At 47.1% G+C, this 19923-nt stretch overlaps 1 protein-coding gene across 2 annotated transcripts in view; it reads left to right on the top strand.

Annotated features, from left to right (window-relative positions):
* The first annotated feature begins 6114 nt into the window (after positions 1-6114).
* The window catches only part of SAMD4B (sterile alpha motif domain containing 4B), a 31108-nt gene continuing 17299 nt past the window's right edge, over positions 6115-19923 (top strand). For both annotated transcript variants that reach the window (XM_033158599.1, XM_033158600.1), the window contains exons 1-3: positions 6115-6216; positions 15384-15842; positions 19388-19870. In XM_033158599.1, the coding sequence (XP_033014490.1) occupies positions 15647-15842; positions 19388-19870 (679 nt within the window). In that variant the 5' untranslated portion in view covers positions 6115-6216; positions 15384-15646. The remainder of the gene's footprint in view (positions 6217-15383; positions 15843-19387; positions 19871-19923) is intronic.

The following is a 19923-nucleotide window of genomic DNA, read 5'->3' on the forward strand; positions in this document are numbered from 1 at the left end:
ATATCTGCTCTGAGTCTTCTCTTTCCCAGGCGAAACATACCCAGGTCCTTCAACCGTTCCTCATAAGGCTCGTTTTCCAGATCCTTAATCATCTTTGTTGCTCTCCTCTGCACACGTTCCTGTTGTCAACATCCTTCTTAAATTGTGGTGCACAGAACTGGACACAGTAATCCAGATGTGTTCTGACCAAGGCAGAACAGAGTGATGTGGGGATTCTTTGCTGACGCCAAACTGAACGGCCAAATAAAAGACTTTAAAAGCAAAAATGAAAATAAAACTACTGAGACTGCAGTCTGGAGGGAAACGGCTTTAGCTGCCCTGCGTGGATGGTTTCACTTTCGCTTTGCCTAGGCTTGTCACGCAACGTTCTTCTCACTGGGCTTTTCCACGCGTTCTCCACCACTAATTTAACTAACTCCAAGCAGGGAGCGGCAGCCTTTTATTGAGGATAATAAGCAACGTCATCATCAATACATCAACCAATAACAACTCTGTTGCTGCCCTAAATTGGGCGGGAAGCAGATTAACTGAAATACAAAATTGGAGCCTTTTTGCCCTGTGGATTGATCCAGACAGTAAATTGCCTGCTGGATCTTACTTTCACTTTCCCTTCCAGAGTGGAAGGATACAGTAAACATAAGCATAAATAAACATAAATAAAACATATTCCCACAGAGTGATACTATGACTTCCCTTGATCTGAACACTAGATTTCTGTTTATCTAGAATTGCATTAGCTTTTTTGCTGCTGCATCACACTGTTGACTCTTGTTAGTCTACTTGGAGTCTACTAAGACCACTAGAGCCCCTCAATTACTTCTTGCAAGTCATTTATAAAGATGCTGAAAATCAAGAGGCCTCGGACAGTACCCTGCAACACTTGTCACTTCTTTCCAGGAAGACAAGAAATCATTGGTGAGCACTCTTTGGGTTCACTCAGTCAACCAGCTACCATTCCACCTAACAATAAAATCACGTAGCCCATATTTTACTAGCTTCTCCGCGAGAATATAATGGGAGGCATTGCTGAAAGAAGAAGTGTGCATGCACACGAAAGCTCATACCAGGAACAAATTTAGTTGGTCTCTAAGGTGCTACTGGAAATAATTTTTTATTTTATTTTGTATTGCTGAAAACCTTACTATAATCAAGATACATTACATCCACTGCATTCCCCTGGTCCACTAAGCTTGTAACTCTACCGGGGGGGGGGGGGGGAGAAATAAATATTACTGTGGTGTGACTTGTTTTTGAGAAGCCCATGCTAGTGAGGAGGAATTAAAGAACCTTTTAATGAGGGTGAAAGAGGAGAGTCCCATCACCTCCTGGCAAATAGAAGGGGAAGAAATGGAGGCAGTGAGAGATTTCACTTTCTTGGGTTCAACGATCACTGCAGATGGTGACAGCAGTCATGAAATTAAAAGATGCCTGCTTCTTGGGAGGAAAGCAATGACAAACCTAGACAGCATCTTCAAAAGCAGAGACATCCCCTTGCCGACAAAGGTCCGTATAGTCAAAGCTATGGTTTTCCCAGTAGTAATGTATGGAAGTGAGAGCTGGACCATAAAGAAGACTGATCACCGAAGAATGGATGCTTTTGAATTATGTTGCTGGAGGAGACTCTTGAGAGTCCCATGGACTGCAAAAAGATCAAACGTATTCATCCTTAAAGAAATCAGCCCTGAGTGCTCACTGGAAGGGCAGATCCTGAAGCTGAGGCTCCAGTACTTTGGCCACCTCATGAGAAGAGAAGACTCCCTGGAAAAGACCCTGATGTTGGGAAAGATGGAGGGCACAAGGAGAAGGGGGTGACCGAGGACGAGATGGATGGACAGTGTTCTCGAAGCGACTGGCATGAGTTTGGCCAAACTGTGAGAGGCAGTGAAGGATAGGCGTGCCTGGCGTGCTCTGGTCCATGGGGTCACGAAGAATCGGACACGACTGAACGACTGAACAACAACAACATGCTAGTTCTTATCACAGCATCTTTTTCTAAGTGCTCACAGACCGATTGTTTGATTTTTCTGTGCTAGGACCTTTCCTGGTATTGATGTTAAGCTGACAGGTCTGTAGCTGCCTGGGTCTTCTCCCCCCGCCCCATACACTTTTTGGAAATGGAAACAACATTTGCCCACCTCCAATCCAAATGCCGGATCACCTCATTTGCCTCCTGAGAAATCTCTATGTGGGACAAGAAGCTACAGTTAGAACTGGATATGGAACAACTGATTGGTTCAAAATTGGGAAAGGAGTACGACAAGGCTGTATATTGTCTCCCTGCTTATTTAACTTATATGCAGAATACATCATGCGAAAGGCTGGACTGGATGAATCCCCAACCGGAATTAAGATTGCCGAAAAAAATATCAACAACCTCAGATATGCTGATGATACTACCTTGATGGCAGAAAGTGAGGAGGAATTGAAGAACCTTTTAATGAGGGTGAAAGAAGAGAGCGCAAAATATGGTCTGAAGCTCAACATCAAAAAAACTAAGATCATGGCCACTGGTCCCATCACCTCCTGGCAAATAGAAGGGGAAGAAATGGAGGCAGTGAGAGATTTCACTTTCTTGGGTTCCATGATCACTGCAGATGGTGACAGCAGTCACGAAATCAGAAGACGCCTGCTTCTTGGGAGAAAAGCAATGACAAACCTAGACAGCATCTTAAAAAGCAAAGACATCACCTTGCCGACAAAAGTACGTATAGTTAAAGCTATGGTTTTCCCAGTAGTAATGTACGGAAGTGAGAGCTGGACCATAAAGAAGGCTGATCGCCGTAGAATTGATGCTTTTGAATTATGGTGCTGGAGGAGACTCTTGAGAGTCCCGTGGACTGCAAGAAGATCAAACCTATCCATTCTCAAAGAAATCAGCCCTGAGTACTCACTAGAAGGACAGATCCTGAAGTTGAGGCTCCAGTACTTTGGCCACCTCATGAGAAGAGAAGAATCCCTAGAAAAGACCCTGATGTTGGGAAAGATGGAGGGCACAAGGAGAAGGGGACGACAGAGGATGAGATGGTTGGACAGTGTTCTTGAAGCTACTAACATGAGTTTGGCCAAACTGCGAGAGGCAGTGAAGGATAGGCGTGCCTGGCGTGCTCTGGTCCATGGGGTCACGAAGAGTCGGACACGACTGAACGACTGAACAACAACAATCCAAATTCTCCAAGAATTCTTAAAGATTATAGACAGAAGCTATGAGATGACATTTGCAAGCTCCTTTGGTACCTTCATATGGCCCTGGAGATCTGAATTCTAGCAAATAAGCTAGGTGTTCCCTTACTACCTCTTGGACTGCATCTCTCTCTCTCTCTCTTGGCATAATTTATTCTATTATCACCTAGTTGGGCACTGATTTTCTTCTGGGTGAAGACAGAAACGAAATTAGGTGTTGAGCAGTTCCTCCTCTCTGTTGCCTAACAGAAAATTTCCATCTTCATGCAGAGAACCTACTAGTTGCATGGTCTTCCTCTTGCTTCAGACATAGCCAGGGTGGAAAACAACAACAATTTTCTTATTATTATTAACCTCTTTTGCAAGCCTGGGCTCGTTCTGAGCTTTAGTCCACTTGTTATATTCTCTCTCTTTAATCATTTTTATTAAATTTTCCACTTTAACAAACCAATCAAATCACATTAAATGTTCCAAATTATACATAAACATAAAAAACAGTCCAAATATTCTGCCAAATTATAATTTTTGCTCTTCCCATGCTTCAGACTTGGAGGGCTCTGATCAACATCAAATTTCTTTTGCATTCCATAGTCATTTCCGATGATTCCCCTAGTTCTTTCTGATGTTATCCTTCATCTTTCTTTCCCACCTGTTATAGTCTCAGGGTGCGCCATGGCTGCTAAATAACCGGCTTCCATTAAAGGACGCAGACTTTGGAAACACCCTTGATTCCCACTTCTTAGGTCACAGAATCATAAAACAGCAGAGTTGGAAGGGATCCCGAAGGTCATCCAGTCCAACCCCCTGCAATGCAGGAATCTCAAATTGATCATCATGGCAGATGGATAGCCAGAGTGGCTGGGGAACCCCAGCCAGATGGGTGAGGTATAAATAATAAAATAATAATAATAATAACAATAATAATAATCCAACCTTTGCTTAAAAACCTCCAAGGAAGGAGAGACCATGCTACTGTCAAACAGGGAATTTTTGAGATCCTTGGCAAATGAGAATTGTGGGGGTTTTTTATATGATGACATATAAGGATTAAGAATAGTGGAGAAAGAAGAATTAAAAAATGTTATAAAGTTACTATAGTATATTTAAAATGAACACAGAAGAGAGGTGAGGAAGTCCCAAAATAAGGTTATGAATAAGATAAGTATAGTTAAATAAATGTTTGTTAGTTAGGTTTTGTATTTGTATTTTGGTTGTATTGTAGTGTATTGTGGTAGTGTTTTGTTTTGTATTTTGTACTTTGTAGTTTGTATGTTTATTTTTTTGTATTTTTAAAATTAATAAATTCTTATAAAAAAGAGAATTGTTGTGTTTTTTTACACATCCCTCTTGGCTCGTTGTGGACATAGAATCACAGAATTCTATTTTTTTCCCCTTTCCTTTTATTTTATTTCAGACTGTGTTTTTATTGCATTTCAAAATATTAACAAACACGGGAAAGGGAAAAGGACAAGTGTCTTAGGCATATAAAAGCTGAAGCAAATGAAAGTTATAAGGATCTAAGAGCTCATCCGGAAAATAAAGACTGTATATAAAAATCTATTTTAAGTATTAGGAGCTGAGCAGTGTATAGTACTAATAGCAAGCAAGCCGTAATAGACTTTTCCATTAATGTTGACGTGTTTCGCTTTATTGTATTGTTTCCTTTCTGTGTTACAGGAAACGGACTGTGGGAAATAAAATGAAATTAAAAACTATCCTGTCTATACATGCCAAACTTTGCCATAAACTTGGGGGGGGGGGGTAATTTCAGTTCCATGTGCTTCATTCTTTGTATATACAGTAAAACCATGTCATATATCATGGAAATTATCACGTTTCTTTCATTGTTGTTGTTGTTTTGGCCCTTGAGACATTTTTTAATTTGTGTGATTTTTTTTCCAGTTAAGGCCATTCGCCCAACTATGAAGTTTGTGGGGGAAAGTTACGATTCTTCAAGGGAGCAAACTCTTTATGTGACAGAATGCCTAGTTTTTACTCATTATTTTAACGGAGAAATGCATTTTATTCTGTTTTATGCCATACATATAAACTTGTGTTCCTTTACAAACTATGCTGTCGGCCCACTTGTGGAAAATTTTCGCATTTCTGGTTATGACTGGGATATATGAACAGGTTTTATTTCCTTGGAGGGCAAGTTTCTTCTTTATTTTCAGGAGGAGAAAAAAGACGAATAAGTTTATGTCAGGTAACACTTGGTCTCTCAGAACCCATAACTATTATTTCATTTATTTTTTCAATATATAAATTGAACACACGCACGGGGACGTAGCGCTTGATACACTATTGATCGGAATACGGGCCTAAAATGTATTGTTTATCGGACCGAGTATATACATATTGTGAGGGGCGGTTTAAATTCCTCGGAGAATTGAAAGCGAGGGAATGTCGTTGCCTGAGGAGACGCTTTGGGCGGGAAAAGAGAGCGGAGGGGGAGGGGCCCTGGCTCTGACGAAAGCTGGAGCGTTCCCTCGGAGGCCACGCCTCCGCCCCTTCCCGCCTCCCGCCATCTCATTGGCGGCTCGGGAGCTCAAAGCCCGCCTTCCCCCGCCGCTCACTGGAGGCGATTGGCGGTGGAAAAAGTGTGGGGCGTGGTTCTGATCTCTCTCCCCCCTCGGATTAAGGGGTTGGAAAGCTCCGCTCTCCTATTGGGGGGCGGTGGAAGTTCATGCTCCCCGCCCGACCCTCTCTGAAGAAGCCGCTCACTGGCTCGGGCAGCTGTCCGTTGGCGCTTGACGCGCGGCAGACCTAGCCAATGGAGAGGCGAGGGAGGTGGGGAGGAGGTGACGTAGCGGGGCGACGGCGCCGCGGACTGGAGCGGGGGGAAGAGGGGACGGGGGACGGAGGGCGGGTCCGGCGCGCGCGTGCGCGTGCGTGCTGACGTCGCCGTGCGTTGTGACGTCGCGCGCCGCCCTCTGGAGTGTGTGGTATCTGGCGCTGTGCGTGTGTTTGCGCCGGCCCTGCCTGCCTGCCTCCCTCTGCCTCTCCCTGGAGGGGCCGCAGTGGGCCGCAGCGACGGTGAGTGAGGCGCCGGGGAGCGGTGGGGAGGACGACGGAGGGAGAGAGGGGCCTGAGGGGGGGAGCCGCGGCCCTCTCGCCCTCCCCCACCCTCGCCCCCTCCCCCCTCCCCGCCTGGCGGGCCCCTCCCCCTCCCCAGTGGCCCTCAGTAGGTGAAGGAGGCCCCGCCCCTAGTGGGAGGGGCCGGGCAGCGGACACGCCCCTTCCCACGCCACCCACCCCTTTGAGCCTCCCCCCCACCCCCCCCACCAGTATAAAGATGTAGTTGGTGATATAGAGATAGACACACTTTAGGGGGGCTGGGAGGGGCCTCCCCCCTCCTTCTCACACTCCAGCCCCTGCTCCCCTTTGCCCCCACATATAGAGGTATTCATGTGCAATTTTGGTGGGGTGGGGTGGGGGTGGGTACTGAGCCCCAGTTTCCCCACTTGCCCACCCCATCACATTCCAGCCCCAGCTCTCCATCACCCCCACCCACCCCTTTCCCAAATTAAGGTGTAAATCCTCCTCCCCTTTGCCCCCACACATAAAGGTATTCATGCGCAATTTTGGTTGGGGTGGGGTGGGTACTGAGCCCCCGTTTCCCCTCCCCCCCACTTGCCCACCCCATCACATTCCAGCCCCTGCTCCCCATCACCCCCACCCACCCCTTCCCCAAATTAAGGTGTTGAAGCCTCCTCCCCTTTGCCCCCACATATAGAGGTATTCATGTGCCATTTGGGTGGGGTGGGGGTGGCTACTGAGCCCCAGTTTCCCCACTTGCCCACCCCATCACATTCCAGCCCCTGCTCCCCATCACCCCCACCCACCCCTTTCCCAAATTAAGGTGTAAATCCTCCTCCCCTTTGCCCCCACACATGGAGGTATTCATGCGCAATTTTGGTGGGGTGGGGGTGGGTACTGAGCCCCCGTTTCCCCACTTGCCCACCCCATCACATTCCAGCCCCAGCTCCCCATCACCCCCACCCACCCCTTTCCCAAATTAAAGTGTTGATGCCTCTTCTCTTTGTAAACCCCCAGTATAGAGATATGCATGTATGTGATACACACTTTGGGGGGGGGGGCTGAGCCCCTGTTCTCCATCCTTGCCTCTCACCCACCCCTCACATTCCATCTCCTGTTGCACACCCTTTTCATCAAATTCATCCTCACCCCTTTCCCCAATGTAATATATTTAATACTCTTTTCTCTCCCCCCCCCCAATTTTAAAGCTGGGTTTAAGAGAGGGCTGGACATATCTGGGTGGAGGTGGGGATCATACCGTAGAATTGTTGAGTTGGAAGGGACCGCGAGGGTCATCTTGTCTAACCCCCACAATGCAGGAATCTGTTGCCCATTGTTGGGCTCAAACCCATGGCCTTGAAATTAAGAGTCCCATGTTCTACCGACTGAGGTATTTCAACATCCAAGGACCTGTGATGGGTAAGGGAAGTATTCTGTGCTCAGGGTTCAGTGCATTCCAACAGACCGGATCCTGGAGATCGGCAGTTTTGGGCTGGCGATGGTGGCGTTGCTTTCAGGCCCTGCTTCCTGAGGGATGCTGGGCTAGGTGTACCTTTTGCTCTGATCTAGCTGTGTTCTTGTGCTTTCTCCTCCATTGTTTGTATTCCATCTCTTAGGAGTTCTGGAGTCATAGAAATTGAAGGGAGGACCTTGACGGGCTCTAGCCCTGCTCCTCGCCCAGTGCTGCTTAAAATCTAGCGCTAGGGCATCTCCCAACAGCTGGATGTCGTTTCCATCTCTCTTGATCTCAATTTGTGGTGTCCGTTCTTAGCTCCGCCCCAGCCCCAATACAGTGGCACCTCGGGTTACATACGCTTCAGGTTACAGACTCCGCTAACCCAGAAATAACGCTTCAGGTTAAGAACTTTGCTTCAGGATATGAACAGAAATTGTGCTCTGGCGGCGCAGCAGGAGGCCCCATTAGCTAAAGTGGTGCTTCAGGTTAAGAACAGTTTCAGGTTAAGAACAGACCTCCGGAACGAATTTAAGTATGTAACCAGAGGTACTACTGTACTGGGTGTTTTGTTTTAGGTGAGACTGAATACCCTCCTTCCTTCCCAATCTAGATCATCCATCCTTCCCCCCCACCCATTCCATCTTCAGTTACACCTTTTGACCAGAAGTCAACATTCCCCTCTTTAAATCTAGGCTTTTTCCTCACACACATTTTTCTCCCCAAAGCCCAGGAGTTGTGCTGATAATCATTATGAGCCCCTTGCACTTAAAATCCCTTCTTTCTACAGTAAGTAACATTTAAGGCTCCCTCACTTGGTTTGGGCATTAACTATTAATCCAGTTATCCAGCCAATGATACGCTTATCTAGTGCCGTACCTCTCTCCCGGCCCAGGAACTTTCCACGTTCAGCAAGCCTCCTCCCCACCTCCAGAAGCAGCTTCCCTTGTCTTCTCTCATCTGGAACACAGCGTGGAAGGATCTTAAAAATGCCCTTTATCATTTTCTGCTCTCCTCGCCACTCCTTAGACCAAATGGGCACATCATAATGAAGCAGCTGCGCCCATTGTTCACCTAAGGGTCTTATTGGGAAATTTCTTCCCAGGTCAGTTTGTTTCCTGAGAGTTTTGAAAGGCTTTCCCAAGAGAGCCGGAATATTCTTACGCCTCGGTACAGGTTTAGACTGTTGCAGCAAAATGTATGTTCAGACTGCTTCCTGATGATCCCAGTCCGAAAGCTTGTGTTCTCCCCTCCACCCTTCAATAGATGAAAGCTCATTGGTTCCTTTTATGACACCTGTAAGGTGGTTGGAAAGATGTGTATAGAAATCCCAGTTTTCCTCTGGGCAGTTAGATAAATGGATGCTCTGACTTAGGCTGGATGGCGACCCTTCAACTCCTCGGAGGAGACAATGTGTGCTATTGGTGCAGAACTTGAGCATCTCTCTGCAAGAATTGAACACATTGGGGGTGGGATTTGGCAGGCTTATTGGTACCTTGTGGTAGTTGCACATTTATCTCTTCCTGGTCACATCACCCTGGTGGGCTTGGTGTAAATTTCTGGCTCACTTTCTGTTTGAGTCTTTTACTTTCTGAATTACAATGCTCAACTTATTTCGGCCATTTGTTCTGAATGGTTTCTAGGAGAGCTTTCTATTTGTGTTGCTAAATCAATAAACTACAATGCTGGTCTCTCTATATAGAAGTGGGAAGCTGTTTTGCCCTGCCTGGAGGAGATAAACTGATGGCAACACCTGAGGTGTGAAATATTAACTCCTGAAATAATCACTTAACTTCTCTCCCAACACATCTCACTGCTCTCTTTGTATACCTTGGGATCACAGGTGGAAAGGGTTTGTGTATGGAAGAAAGTCTCTCTCTATCTCACTCTCTTTTAAACTGTACTGTAATTGTGCTTTTTTGAACATTTATCTTTGGGTCTTCAAGTTAATGTTGCAAAGAGGGAACTTTAATGACTGGTATGACCAGGCCAGTGTTTCCCAAACTATTGGTGATGGGTGCACTTTTTTTTTCTTGATTGAAAATTTTAGCTGTGCTTCTTCCTTTCACACATGTTACAAGTAAACCTTTGGAAGAACCTTGTCTGCGATTGTGGGAGTTACTGGTGACAGTACAAACGATTAACACTAAGCATGATATATGCTGGCAACCCTATTGTTGAAAGTTTCTTGCCTTATTGGTTGGTTGAAGCTTGTGGTTCCCTCCTTTGTGTTTTTTCCTCAGGCTTCCTATCTTGCATTTAACACTCTGTAACCAGATTTGTCAGGACAAGAGATAAGAAGGCTGAGATTCTGCCATTCTTCTGCCTGGCTAGAAACTGCAACCAGAGAGCAAAAGCAGATTAAGAAATTTGGAAGGAGAGGTCATCTGTTACTGTCATGCTCTATATCACTAGTAACGTGGTCCCAAATTCTGTGGTCCATGACAGCTGTGGATATTTAAGGGCCTGGTCAAAACACTTTATTTGGGGAAAAGCTTATCTGACTCGAAATATATTTTGTGATGCGCCACTGTTGAGTGTCCTTAGATTATAAAATGACCCATAAATCTTATTCTGAACTGTCTATTGGAAACTTGTTCTGGACCCAGTTTTAAGGTGGGTGTGTCTTTTACCTGGCTTGCAAACTGATTTAAATCACTAGTCAGTAAGGCTCAGGGTGGATTTAAATAAATAAAAAAATCCACCCTGAGCCTTAATGACTAGTGATTTAAATCGTGATTTAAATCAGTTTGATTTCAATCAAATCCACCCTGCCAAGAAGACCCAACTAGTGCAAAGGGAGTAAACTTTTCACTTCACAATTGGCTGTTGTTGTTTTTTTAACTCCTGGGAGTTTTGCAAGGGGGTTGGAAAGAGACGATGTAGGCGCTGAGGGCTATCATCCAGTTTGTCGTTCCATGAGCTGCTTTGCAGGTTCATTACATGACAGGCTGGGATTGGCAAGCTTGTTTATCTTCTGGGCTTTCCATTCACTTGTGCTTCCTCTGCACACTTCAGCTGTGAAGCCGTTTGCTTGCATGCGCTACCATAGAGAGTAATTGGCTTGTGTGTCTGTATATCAGTATTGGGCTAGGCTCGGGCAAAGCTTTTTGTTCACCTGGGCACTGGTAACTTTGTGGGGAGGATACCCCAGAGTTCTTTATGAATTTGCACAATGGCTAATTGTTTAAATTTATTGTATGTTTTATGTATTATTGCTGTAAACCGCTTTGATATTTTTCTTTACCTGATAAAGTGGTATATAAATTTTAAAAAACAGACTTTGATTCCTAAAGGACAGGTAGGTAGGTAATAATTTAATAGTGATAATTTTATTATGTGCCTGTTGCCCACCGGACTGGATTGCCCCAGCCACTCTGGAAATCATCTGGAAAGGGTCACGTGAACAGATAAAGGCTTGTCCACACTTTTCCTTGACCCATATTTTGATCATATTGTGTACCGATTAATTCCTCCGGGTCCAAGAGCTTTTCTCGTTGTTCCACGGCTGTGCCTTGTGAAAGTTCAGTCTTACCTGCTGAATTGAAGTTTGGCTAAGCAGAACTGCTTTTTTCGGATTTTCCACGGGCCTGATAAGATCCGATTCAGATCAGATTTTTGCAAGGCACAGCTACAGAACAACAAGAAAAACTCTCAGACCCAGGGAAATGAATAAATCCACGACAGTCAAAACACAGGTCAAGCAAGAGTGTGGATGAGCCCTAATTCAGGGTGGACCTTATTACTCTGTTTTTGTGTGGGCTCCTTTCTGGCTGAGCAATATGTGAAAACTAAAGCTAGCCAAACTGTGGATAGTAAAGCAGGGAGAGTCATCAAGGATTCAGAGATTCTCCCTTCCAAGGCCAGTGTTCTTTCTTCCTAATGAGCCGTTTACCTTCACTGTTTTAGCACAATTTTGGTCAGCTAGAAGTGTGCCAATACAGACATGACTCCTCCTCTCAAGTCCCACCTGTTACTTTGTTCAAGGGCTGTAGTGTCGCTGGCCTCCCCATGCTCGAAATGGCCTCCCCACGCATCCTCCTGAGCCCTGAAACCTCATTTTGAATCGGGCCTTTTGCATTCTGGTTTTAAATTCCTTTTTGTAGCTCTTGGCAGTCCTGTTTCCCACGTTTTGATTTCTCAGCTGTGAGAACCAGGGACATGCTGGCCTTTTAAGATACCCGGATGTTTCAGGATCAGGGGCAGGTAGCCACAGGCCGCATAGGCTGCACCCTACTGCCTCCATTCAGTGGGTTTCCAGTTTGTTGGGGTAGCAGACTTCAGTTTCAGCATTATCCCTTTGGGATTCAGAGAGAAGAGCTGCCACCAGCGCCCCCTTGGATTCTTTGAAGAACATTTGTGTTGCGTAGCTGGGTTACTAGGATGGGGCTATAATGTTCAGAGTTCTAGCCCCAGATTCCTTATGCAGCTGAAACATCTTACAAACCAAAAGCAAACTCCTAGTACAGGCAGCGACCATTTTGCGTGGGGTGGGGGTCTGTCCCTGGCCCCAATTCTGCCCTCTTCCAGGTCCAAAAGGATGCTTTGGTGAACGTGCATCTATTGGACGCGCCTAAAATAGTCACCGCCTGCAGCGTCTACAGGTCGCTCTACAGGAGTGGCTCCCAGTTGATGGTCTGCAGACTCCAGGGTATCCGTGCCACCATTCACATGGCAAAACCTACCATAGAGATGCCAACATTTTCAAAAGTAAGGGGTCCATGGCTTGGCTTTTGAACAACGGGCGGTCCACAGTGCTTAGCTAATCTGGAACCACTGCTCTACAGGGTTGTGGCTCGGGCGGAAATTGGATGCTAAAGCCATCCCCATGGTTACTAATCATGATGGCTAATGCAAATGACCTCCAGGACCAGGGGGAGAACATGCCATTTGCTGGGAGTTGCAGATGAGAGTGCTGTTGCACCCAGGTCCTCCTTGTGGGCTTCCCTTTGGAGTTCCTGGGTGGTGGCTGCCAGAACAGGATGTTGAACTAGATAGACCTTTCAATCTGATCCACCAAAACCCCTCTTATGTTCATTAAGCGTGGGGCTGTTGCCATCATATCATGTGTTCAGAAACTTTGGGGGTTTCCGAACCCTGTCTGACTTGCAGAGCCGGTCAGAGCCCTGGTTGAGTGTTGATAATGTTTTCCCTCTCGGCAGACGGTGCCTGCAACAACAACAACAAAAATAATAATAATTTTATTATTCATACCCCACCCATCTGGCTGGGTTTCCCCAGCCACTCTGTGAGACTTACGGCACATTAAAAAAAATGTAGAACATTAGACATTAAAATTTTCCTGATACGGGGTTGCCTTCAGGTGTCTTCTAAAAGTCAGGTTGTTGTTTATTTCCTTGATGGGAGGGTGTTCCACAGGGAGGGCGCCACTGCCGAGAAGGCCCTCTGCCTGGTTCCCTGTAACCTCACTTGTCACAGGGAGGGAACTGCCAGAATGCCCTCAGAGCTGGAACTCAGTGTCCATCCAGGCTGAGCGATGGGGGTGGAGACGCCAACCTTCAGGTATACCTGGCCGAGGCCGTTGAGGGCTGCAAAGTAGTATTAGGCTTCAGCTTCATTCTCTTTCTCTTGGGCTGCGTTCCAACCCCACAACCCACTGCACCGGGTTTGGACGAGGCAGAGGTCTCTCTGGGCCAAAAGAAGCTCCATCGGCCAGGGCCGGACATTTCTCCACAAGAGGCAAAACAGAAAATGGCACCCACCACCGCTTGCCAGCATTTCCCTGAGCCAGTAGCACCCAAAGCAGCAAGCACAGGAGGCGACGAGCAGCGCGCTCCTCTGAGTTGTCCCCAGCCTGCCACCTGAGGCAACTGCCTAATCACGGCTAATGGGCGGGCCGGCCCTGGCACCAGGAGATGAGGCCAGCGCCACTCCCCCAATACAGAACCCTTTGTTCAGAAGCATGGCTGGATGAAAGTGATGCCGGCAGAATCCCCACTGGTGGTAGCCTCCTCCACTGCCATCAGCAGAAAGCCCTCACGCAGGCTGCTCGTTCGAACCCCACCACCTCCACTTGATGGCATCAGGATGTGCCAGCTCCAAGGTGTCACAGCACAGAGGAGAGTTCAACGTGCCTTGCTCCCTGACCAGCGTCCGGATGGCGCTGCCAGCTGTTGGCACAGCCCCTTGCCCAGCTTTGGGTCTCTACCTGTAGACCCGAGCGACTCCCTCCACATTACGTAGCTGTGGGTGGCATTTGATGTGTCTCCTTCCTCCTCTGAAGGTATAATTAGGGCCAGCTGCCTTGCTGCTTCTCCAGACTTCTCCTGGTGGCTTCTTGGGGGCTGGCATTTGCTTTGGTTAGCTCTAATTATAGTGTCCAGAGGATAGAGGGATCCAGACAGCCATTTCCTCAGTCTCTCTCTCTCTCTTTTAAAGACAGATGCTCTCTCTTTATATAAGGGCTTTAATAGAAACAGGCTTCTCTGTCGAAGAGTTCACAACTGTTTAAACCCGAGGCAGTGCCCAGACGGCGGGGAAAGCCGTGCTGTGCTCATGGATGCAGCATTTTGTGTCCGTGCCAGTTAGTTTTTAGGAAATTCGTTGGGTTTTTGTGCTTGTGCTTTTTATCGTTCGAAAGGCAGGTAATAAAATTATCCGTAATTGGTTCTTTCCTCTGCACTGATAAGCAGGAGGAGTCTACTAACGGAGCTTTTATCCTGACATTCTTTTGAATTCCCAGGCATTCAGTTATGTAATAGGTGAGGGGTTTTGGTGGGGGGGGGTGGGAGTTGCATGTGTCTTTGAGGTAACCCATGCTTTTCATCTTGCTTCTGACTCCTTTCAAGTCACTTTCAGGTGCTGTTGTTTCTTGCCTCGGGTGCTCAAGTTGTATGGCTCCTGCAGTATCATCAAATTATATATATAGAATGATGGCGGAGGGGGTCTCTGCTCTGAGGATCTTTGAGTTTAAACTTCCATGGTACAGGTGGAATGACACGGGAGAGGCATCATTTCTATAGGATTAGTGTGCACAAGTGGTTGGGTGTGAGGGGCTACTATTGTTTGGCTTTCCCTTTGTTGCCATCAAAGACGGCTGCGTATCCTTGGTCAGCGCCAGCCTTGACTTAACTGGTCTGCCAGTCCTGCTCAGAGGTCTCCAAAAGCTCTTCTCTGGGAAAGAGCAGTACAGGGGTGAAAAGTGCCCCAGTCAAACCGAAGCAAATGCTTTGTGATCGTGGCCTAGGTTGGCATTCCTGGATTAGAAGGGTCCAAGAAGCGATTCTAAACCATAATTCCTGCATTGCAGGGGGGTGGGCTAGATGACCCTTGGGGTGCCTTCCAACTCTTCTGTGATTCTGTGAAAGGGACTCCACACTCTTGAATTCGCCGTCGTCATCACTCTGCATTTTGTAGTTCAAAATGTTGAGCCGCTTCTGAATTTGAACTCTGGTCCACCAGACCCAGGTCTAACATTTCCGTGAGCCTGTATTTTTGTTGAACCAACTACTACGCCATCCTTCAATATAAATATTCTCAGGGAGCCTTTCACGATAATTTTAAAAAAAGTATTGTTTTAAAAACAAATGCAAATGGGCCTGGGTGTCACCACATTGTGTTGATAGATGGGAGTTTTGGAAAGCAGCAAATTGCATGGGGTTCTGTTTGCCCAGCATAATTTTGTAGGGTACAGACCAATATGGAGGGATGCAAAGAGATCTTCATCCTTGACTCTCGTTCTCTCTTGCAGGGGGGTTCTGAGACATCCTGCTGAAGTGGAATAATCCCCAAGGAACCCAAAGACCTTCGGAACAGCAAAGCCTCCCTTTCCATGCCATTCTGCTTCTCTGCTAACGGGAAAGTCGGTGTTCTGGTTTGTGGCCTTCTGCCGAGCCTCCAGACTTGAGCTTGAAACCATGTGAGGGGTCCTTCCCCCCCACCCCACCCCAACCCCTGGTGCTTCCTTGACCCCATTGTGGGTGAGTTGCCGCCGAGCCTGAGGTGCCAGCCACCATGATGTTCCGGGACCAGGTGGGCATCCTTGCTGGCTGGTTCAAAGGTTGGAATGAATGTGAGCAGACGGTGGCCCTGCTGTCTCTCCTCAAGCGTATCTCTCGCACTCAAGCCCGCTTTCTGCAGCTGTGCCTGGAGCACTCGTTGGCAGATTGCACAGAGATCCACGTTCTGGAGTCAGAGGCCAACAGTGCAGGTAAGTCCCCCTCTGGAGCTTATGCCAAATGGATTCAGGCCATATGCTTACGTGGCAATATTGCCACGGTTCCTTAATTGGGTTCGGCTCGCTCTGGTCGCTCACCTCCAAAAGGGTTTTGTAGAGTTGGAAAAGGTTCAGAAAAGGGCACCCAAAATGATTGACGGGCAGGGCAATGAAGAAAGGTGTTGCCAACCAGATGAGAAGTTACGCGCTAAACCAGGTGTCCAGGCATCTCTGCTTTCTCGCAAAAGGCCGGTTACCTGTCACAAAACATGCCTGGCTAATTTCTAACACTTATAGAATCATAGAGTTGGAAGAGACCACAAGGGCCACCCAGTCCAACCCCCTGCCAAGCAGGAAACACCATCAAAGCATTCCTGACAGATGGCTGTTAAGCCTCTGCTTAAAGACCTCCAAAGAAGGAGACTCCACCACACTCCTTGGTAGCAAATTCCACTGTCCAACAGCTCTCACTGTCAGGAAGTTCTTCCGAATGTTTAGGTGGAATCTTCTTTCTTGTAGTTTGAATCCATTGCCCCGTGTCCACTTCTCTGGAGCAGCAGAAAACAACCTTTCTCCCTCCTCTAGATGACATCCTTTTATATATTTGAACATGGCTATCATATCACCCCTTAACCTTCTCTTCTCCAGGCTAAACATACCCAGCTCCCTAAGCCGTTCCTCATAAGGCATCGTTTCCAGGCCTTGGACCATTTTGGTTGCCCTCTTCTGGACACCTTCCAGCTTGTCAGTATCCTTCTTGAACTGGGGTGCCCAGAACTGGACACAGTATTCCAGGTGAGGTCTGACCAGAGCAGAATATCACCTGGTATTCATGTGAGCACAGCTCCAGTTAGCTGTGGTGTCTCATAGCTGCTGTTAAGCAGATTCACAAAGAAGAGGTCCAATTCTTCTACAAAATTCCCCATGGCTAATGGCCGTTTTGAAGCAGCAAATTCGATAGATTAATTGTGTGCTAAGAGTACAGCACTTCTGCCAGTCGCTTTTTATTGGGTGACTCGGCTTTCTGATACTAAAGGAGGAGATAAAAATTATGTTTCCATTCCTTATTCATGAAGCTCGTGTGATTCATCCCCTCGCACCACTTCGCGCACTGTGATAGATGGAAGACCCGCATTGGCCCAGAGCATATGGTTTAGCTGCAGCTAATTCCGGCTCTGTGAGTGGGCCTCTCTGGTACACATGTTTGCAAATGCACGTTCTCCCTGATTCACACTTTGCATTTAAGTGCTCGCCTAAAAATTGCAAATGGGTCAAGGAGCCCCCACCCCACCTCAGTTTACTCGTGACTGAATACTGAGGAAAAATAGAACACCTATAACTAATCTCGGATAACTTGCAGATTAGAAGTGCATAATGCATGCACTTTGGGGGGCCGATCAGCCTGTGGCATCTACCTCCTCTTGCCGAACGCTTGATAAGGACCAAGTGTCCTCACAAGTTCAGCTGGATCTTGCTAAGCTGCGAGAACTCCATGCCACTCATTTAAGCTCCATTCCCCAAGCACACGCACCCCCTTACCACCCCCACCCTTGCAACTAACACACACAGAGAGCCAGTGTGGTGTAGTGGTTAAGAGTGGTAGACTCGTAATCTGGGGAACCGGGTTCGTGTCTCCACTCCTCCACATGCAGCTGCTGGGTGACCTTGGGCTAGTCACACTTCTCTGAAGTCTCTCAGCCCCACTCACCCCACAGAGTGTTTGTTGTGGGGGAGGAAGGGAAAAGGAGAATGTTAGCCGCTTTGAGACTCCTTCGGGTAGTGATAAAGCGGGATATCAAATCCAAACTCTTCTTCTTCTTCTCCCTTTTATCTGTGAGGCAAAATGCAATTCCTACAGCGCTCTAATAATAGTGTAGCCCAAGCTTAAGGCGAAAGGGAGAAATGAGGTTGAATTCACTGAATCTCTTTCAGAGGCTGCTGACATAAAGCCAGGAGACAATTCGGAGCACCCTCAATCAACCTTCTCCTTCCCCCCACCCCACAAGATAAAGCCCTCCAGATGCTTTGGACTACAACTCCCAGCAGCCCCAGCCAGGTGGCTGCTGGGAGCTGTAGTCGGAAACATTTGGAGGTCTTCAACTTGGGGAAGGTGGTCCTAAGAATCCTGCAAGTTCTGAAAATCTCAGAAGCCTGCTCCAAAGTAACCGAGAGCAGGGCTTTTACTGTAGCTGCTCCTGTTCCGTGGAACGGCATCTCCGTCTACACCAGGCATCCCCAAACTCGGCCCTCCCGGTGTTTTGGCCTGGAAACGATGCCTTATGAGGAACGGCTTAGGGAGCTGGGTATGTTTAGCCTGGAGAAGAGAAGGTTAAGTGGGGATATGATAGCCATGTTCAAATATATAAAAGGATGTCATCTAGAGGAGGGAGAAAGGTTGTTTTCTGCAGCTCCAGAGAAGCAGACACGGAGCAATGGATTCAAACTACAAGAAAGAAGATTCCACCTAAACATTAGGAAGAACTTCCTGACAGTGAGAGCTGTTCGGCAGTGGAATTTGCTACCAAGGAGTGTGGTGGAGTCTCCTTCTTTGGAGGTCTTTAAGCAGAGGCTTGACAGCCATCTGTCAGGAATGCTTTGATGGTGTTTCCTGCTTGGCAGGGGGTTGGACTGGATGGCCCTTGGGTTCTCTTCCAACTCTATGATTCTATGATTCTAGGCTTACACTGGAGTGCATAGAAGTGGCTCGTCATTGTTGTTTATTGAATTTATACACCGCCCTATACCAGCAGGTCTCAGGCGGTTCACAGGCTAAAATCTGAATATAAAACTACAAAATACACACTCAATTCATTTCTAGGAAATGATATATAATGAAATGAAAAGGATGTTTAAAATAAACTTTGTAAAAAAACAAAACAAAACCAGAAGCTTTTCTTTTGGGAATTAATAGGGACTGAACTACCTAAAATGTATAGAAACTATAGAAACTTGCAGAAACTTATTCATGTATGTAACTACAGCGGCAAGAATGTTAATCGCCCCAAAATGGAAAGAAGCAGAAGTCCCCGTAAAGGAAGAATGGATACAAAAACTTACGGAATATGCAGAAATGGCGAAAGTTGCTGGAAAATCCAGATAACAGTTTTTTAAAAAAATAAAAGAATGGAAATGGTTTATTGAATATTTACAGATAAATTAGAAACAGATAGAAACATTGACAGGGTTATTGTAACAACCTTCAATTTTATAAGAGTATATATTTAAAGAAGACGAATAAATGAGTAAATTAAGTTAATGTGGATATGCAGGAGATAATAAAAACAAGTTTAAGGAGCCGCAGAAAGAGGGGGGTGGAAGTCAAGTTTTGAAAGGTCAGAAATAGTAAAAGGTATAAAACCAGCGAAGTGTGTAAACTTGAAAAGTATAAATAAATAAATGAAATGGAACAAAGCACACATTCAAAATAAAAACACATTTTAAGAGGGCATAGGATGTCAATCAAATCAACCGAAATCCATCAGTCATCCCCAGCAGCACCAGATATTCTCTTGACCTGCCCCTTTCTCTCACCCCAACAGCTGTCATCAGTCAGTGGCACCAAGAGCCCAAGGACAAAGTCGTCTCCCTGCTCCTCTCTCACCTGCCTCTCCTCCAGCCTGGCAACACGGACGCCAAGTCCGAGTACATGAAGCTCTTGCAGAAGGTGCTGGCCTACTCCATCGAGAGCAACCTCTTCATCGAGGAGAGCCGGCAGCTCCTCTCCTACGCCCTCATCCACCCGGCCACCACGCTGGACGACCGCAACTCCCTGGCCCTGTGGCTCAACCACCTCGAGGAGCGCCTCTCCAGCGGCTACTCCGGCCAGAGCAGGGGGCGGCCCGACACGGCCTACCACTCGCGCCAGGGCTCGGACGAGTGGCAGGGCCCCGTGGACACGGGTCTCGGGGACCTGGGGCACGGCTGGCAGGAGAAGCCGCCCCGGGAAAATGGCCACATGTCCTTCCATTCCTCCGGCTCCGTGCCGTCGGCCATCAACAGTATCGGGAGCAACGCAAACACAGGTGCGGAAGGCGGGGCGGAGGGGTGAGGAGGGTCTGTGAAACAGGCGCCATCT

This window comes from Lacerta agilis, chromosome 8 (assembly GCF_009819535.1).
Source record: "Lacerta agilis isolate rLacAgi1 chromosome 8, rLacAgi1.pri, whole genome shotgun sequence".
NCBI lineage: Eukaryota > Metazoa > Chordata > Lepidosauria > Squamata > Lacertidae > Lacerta > Lacerta agilis.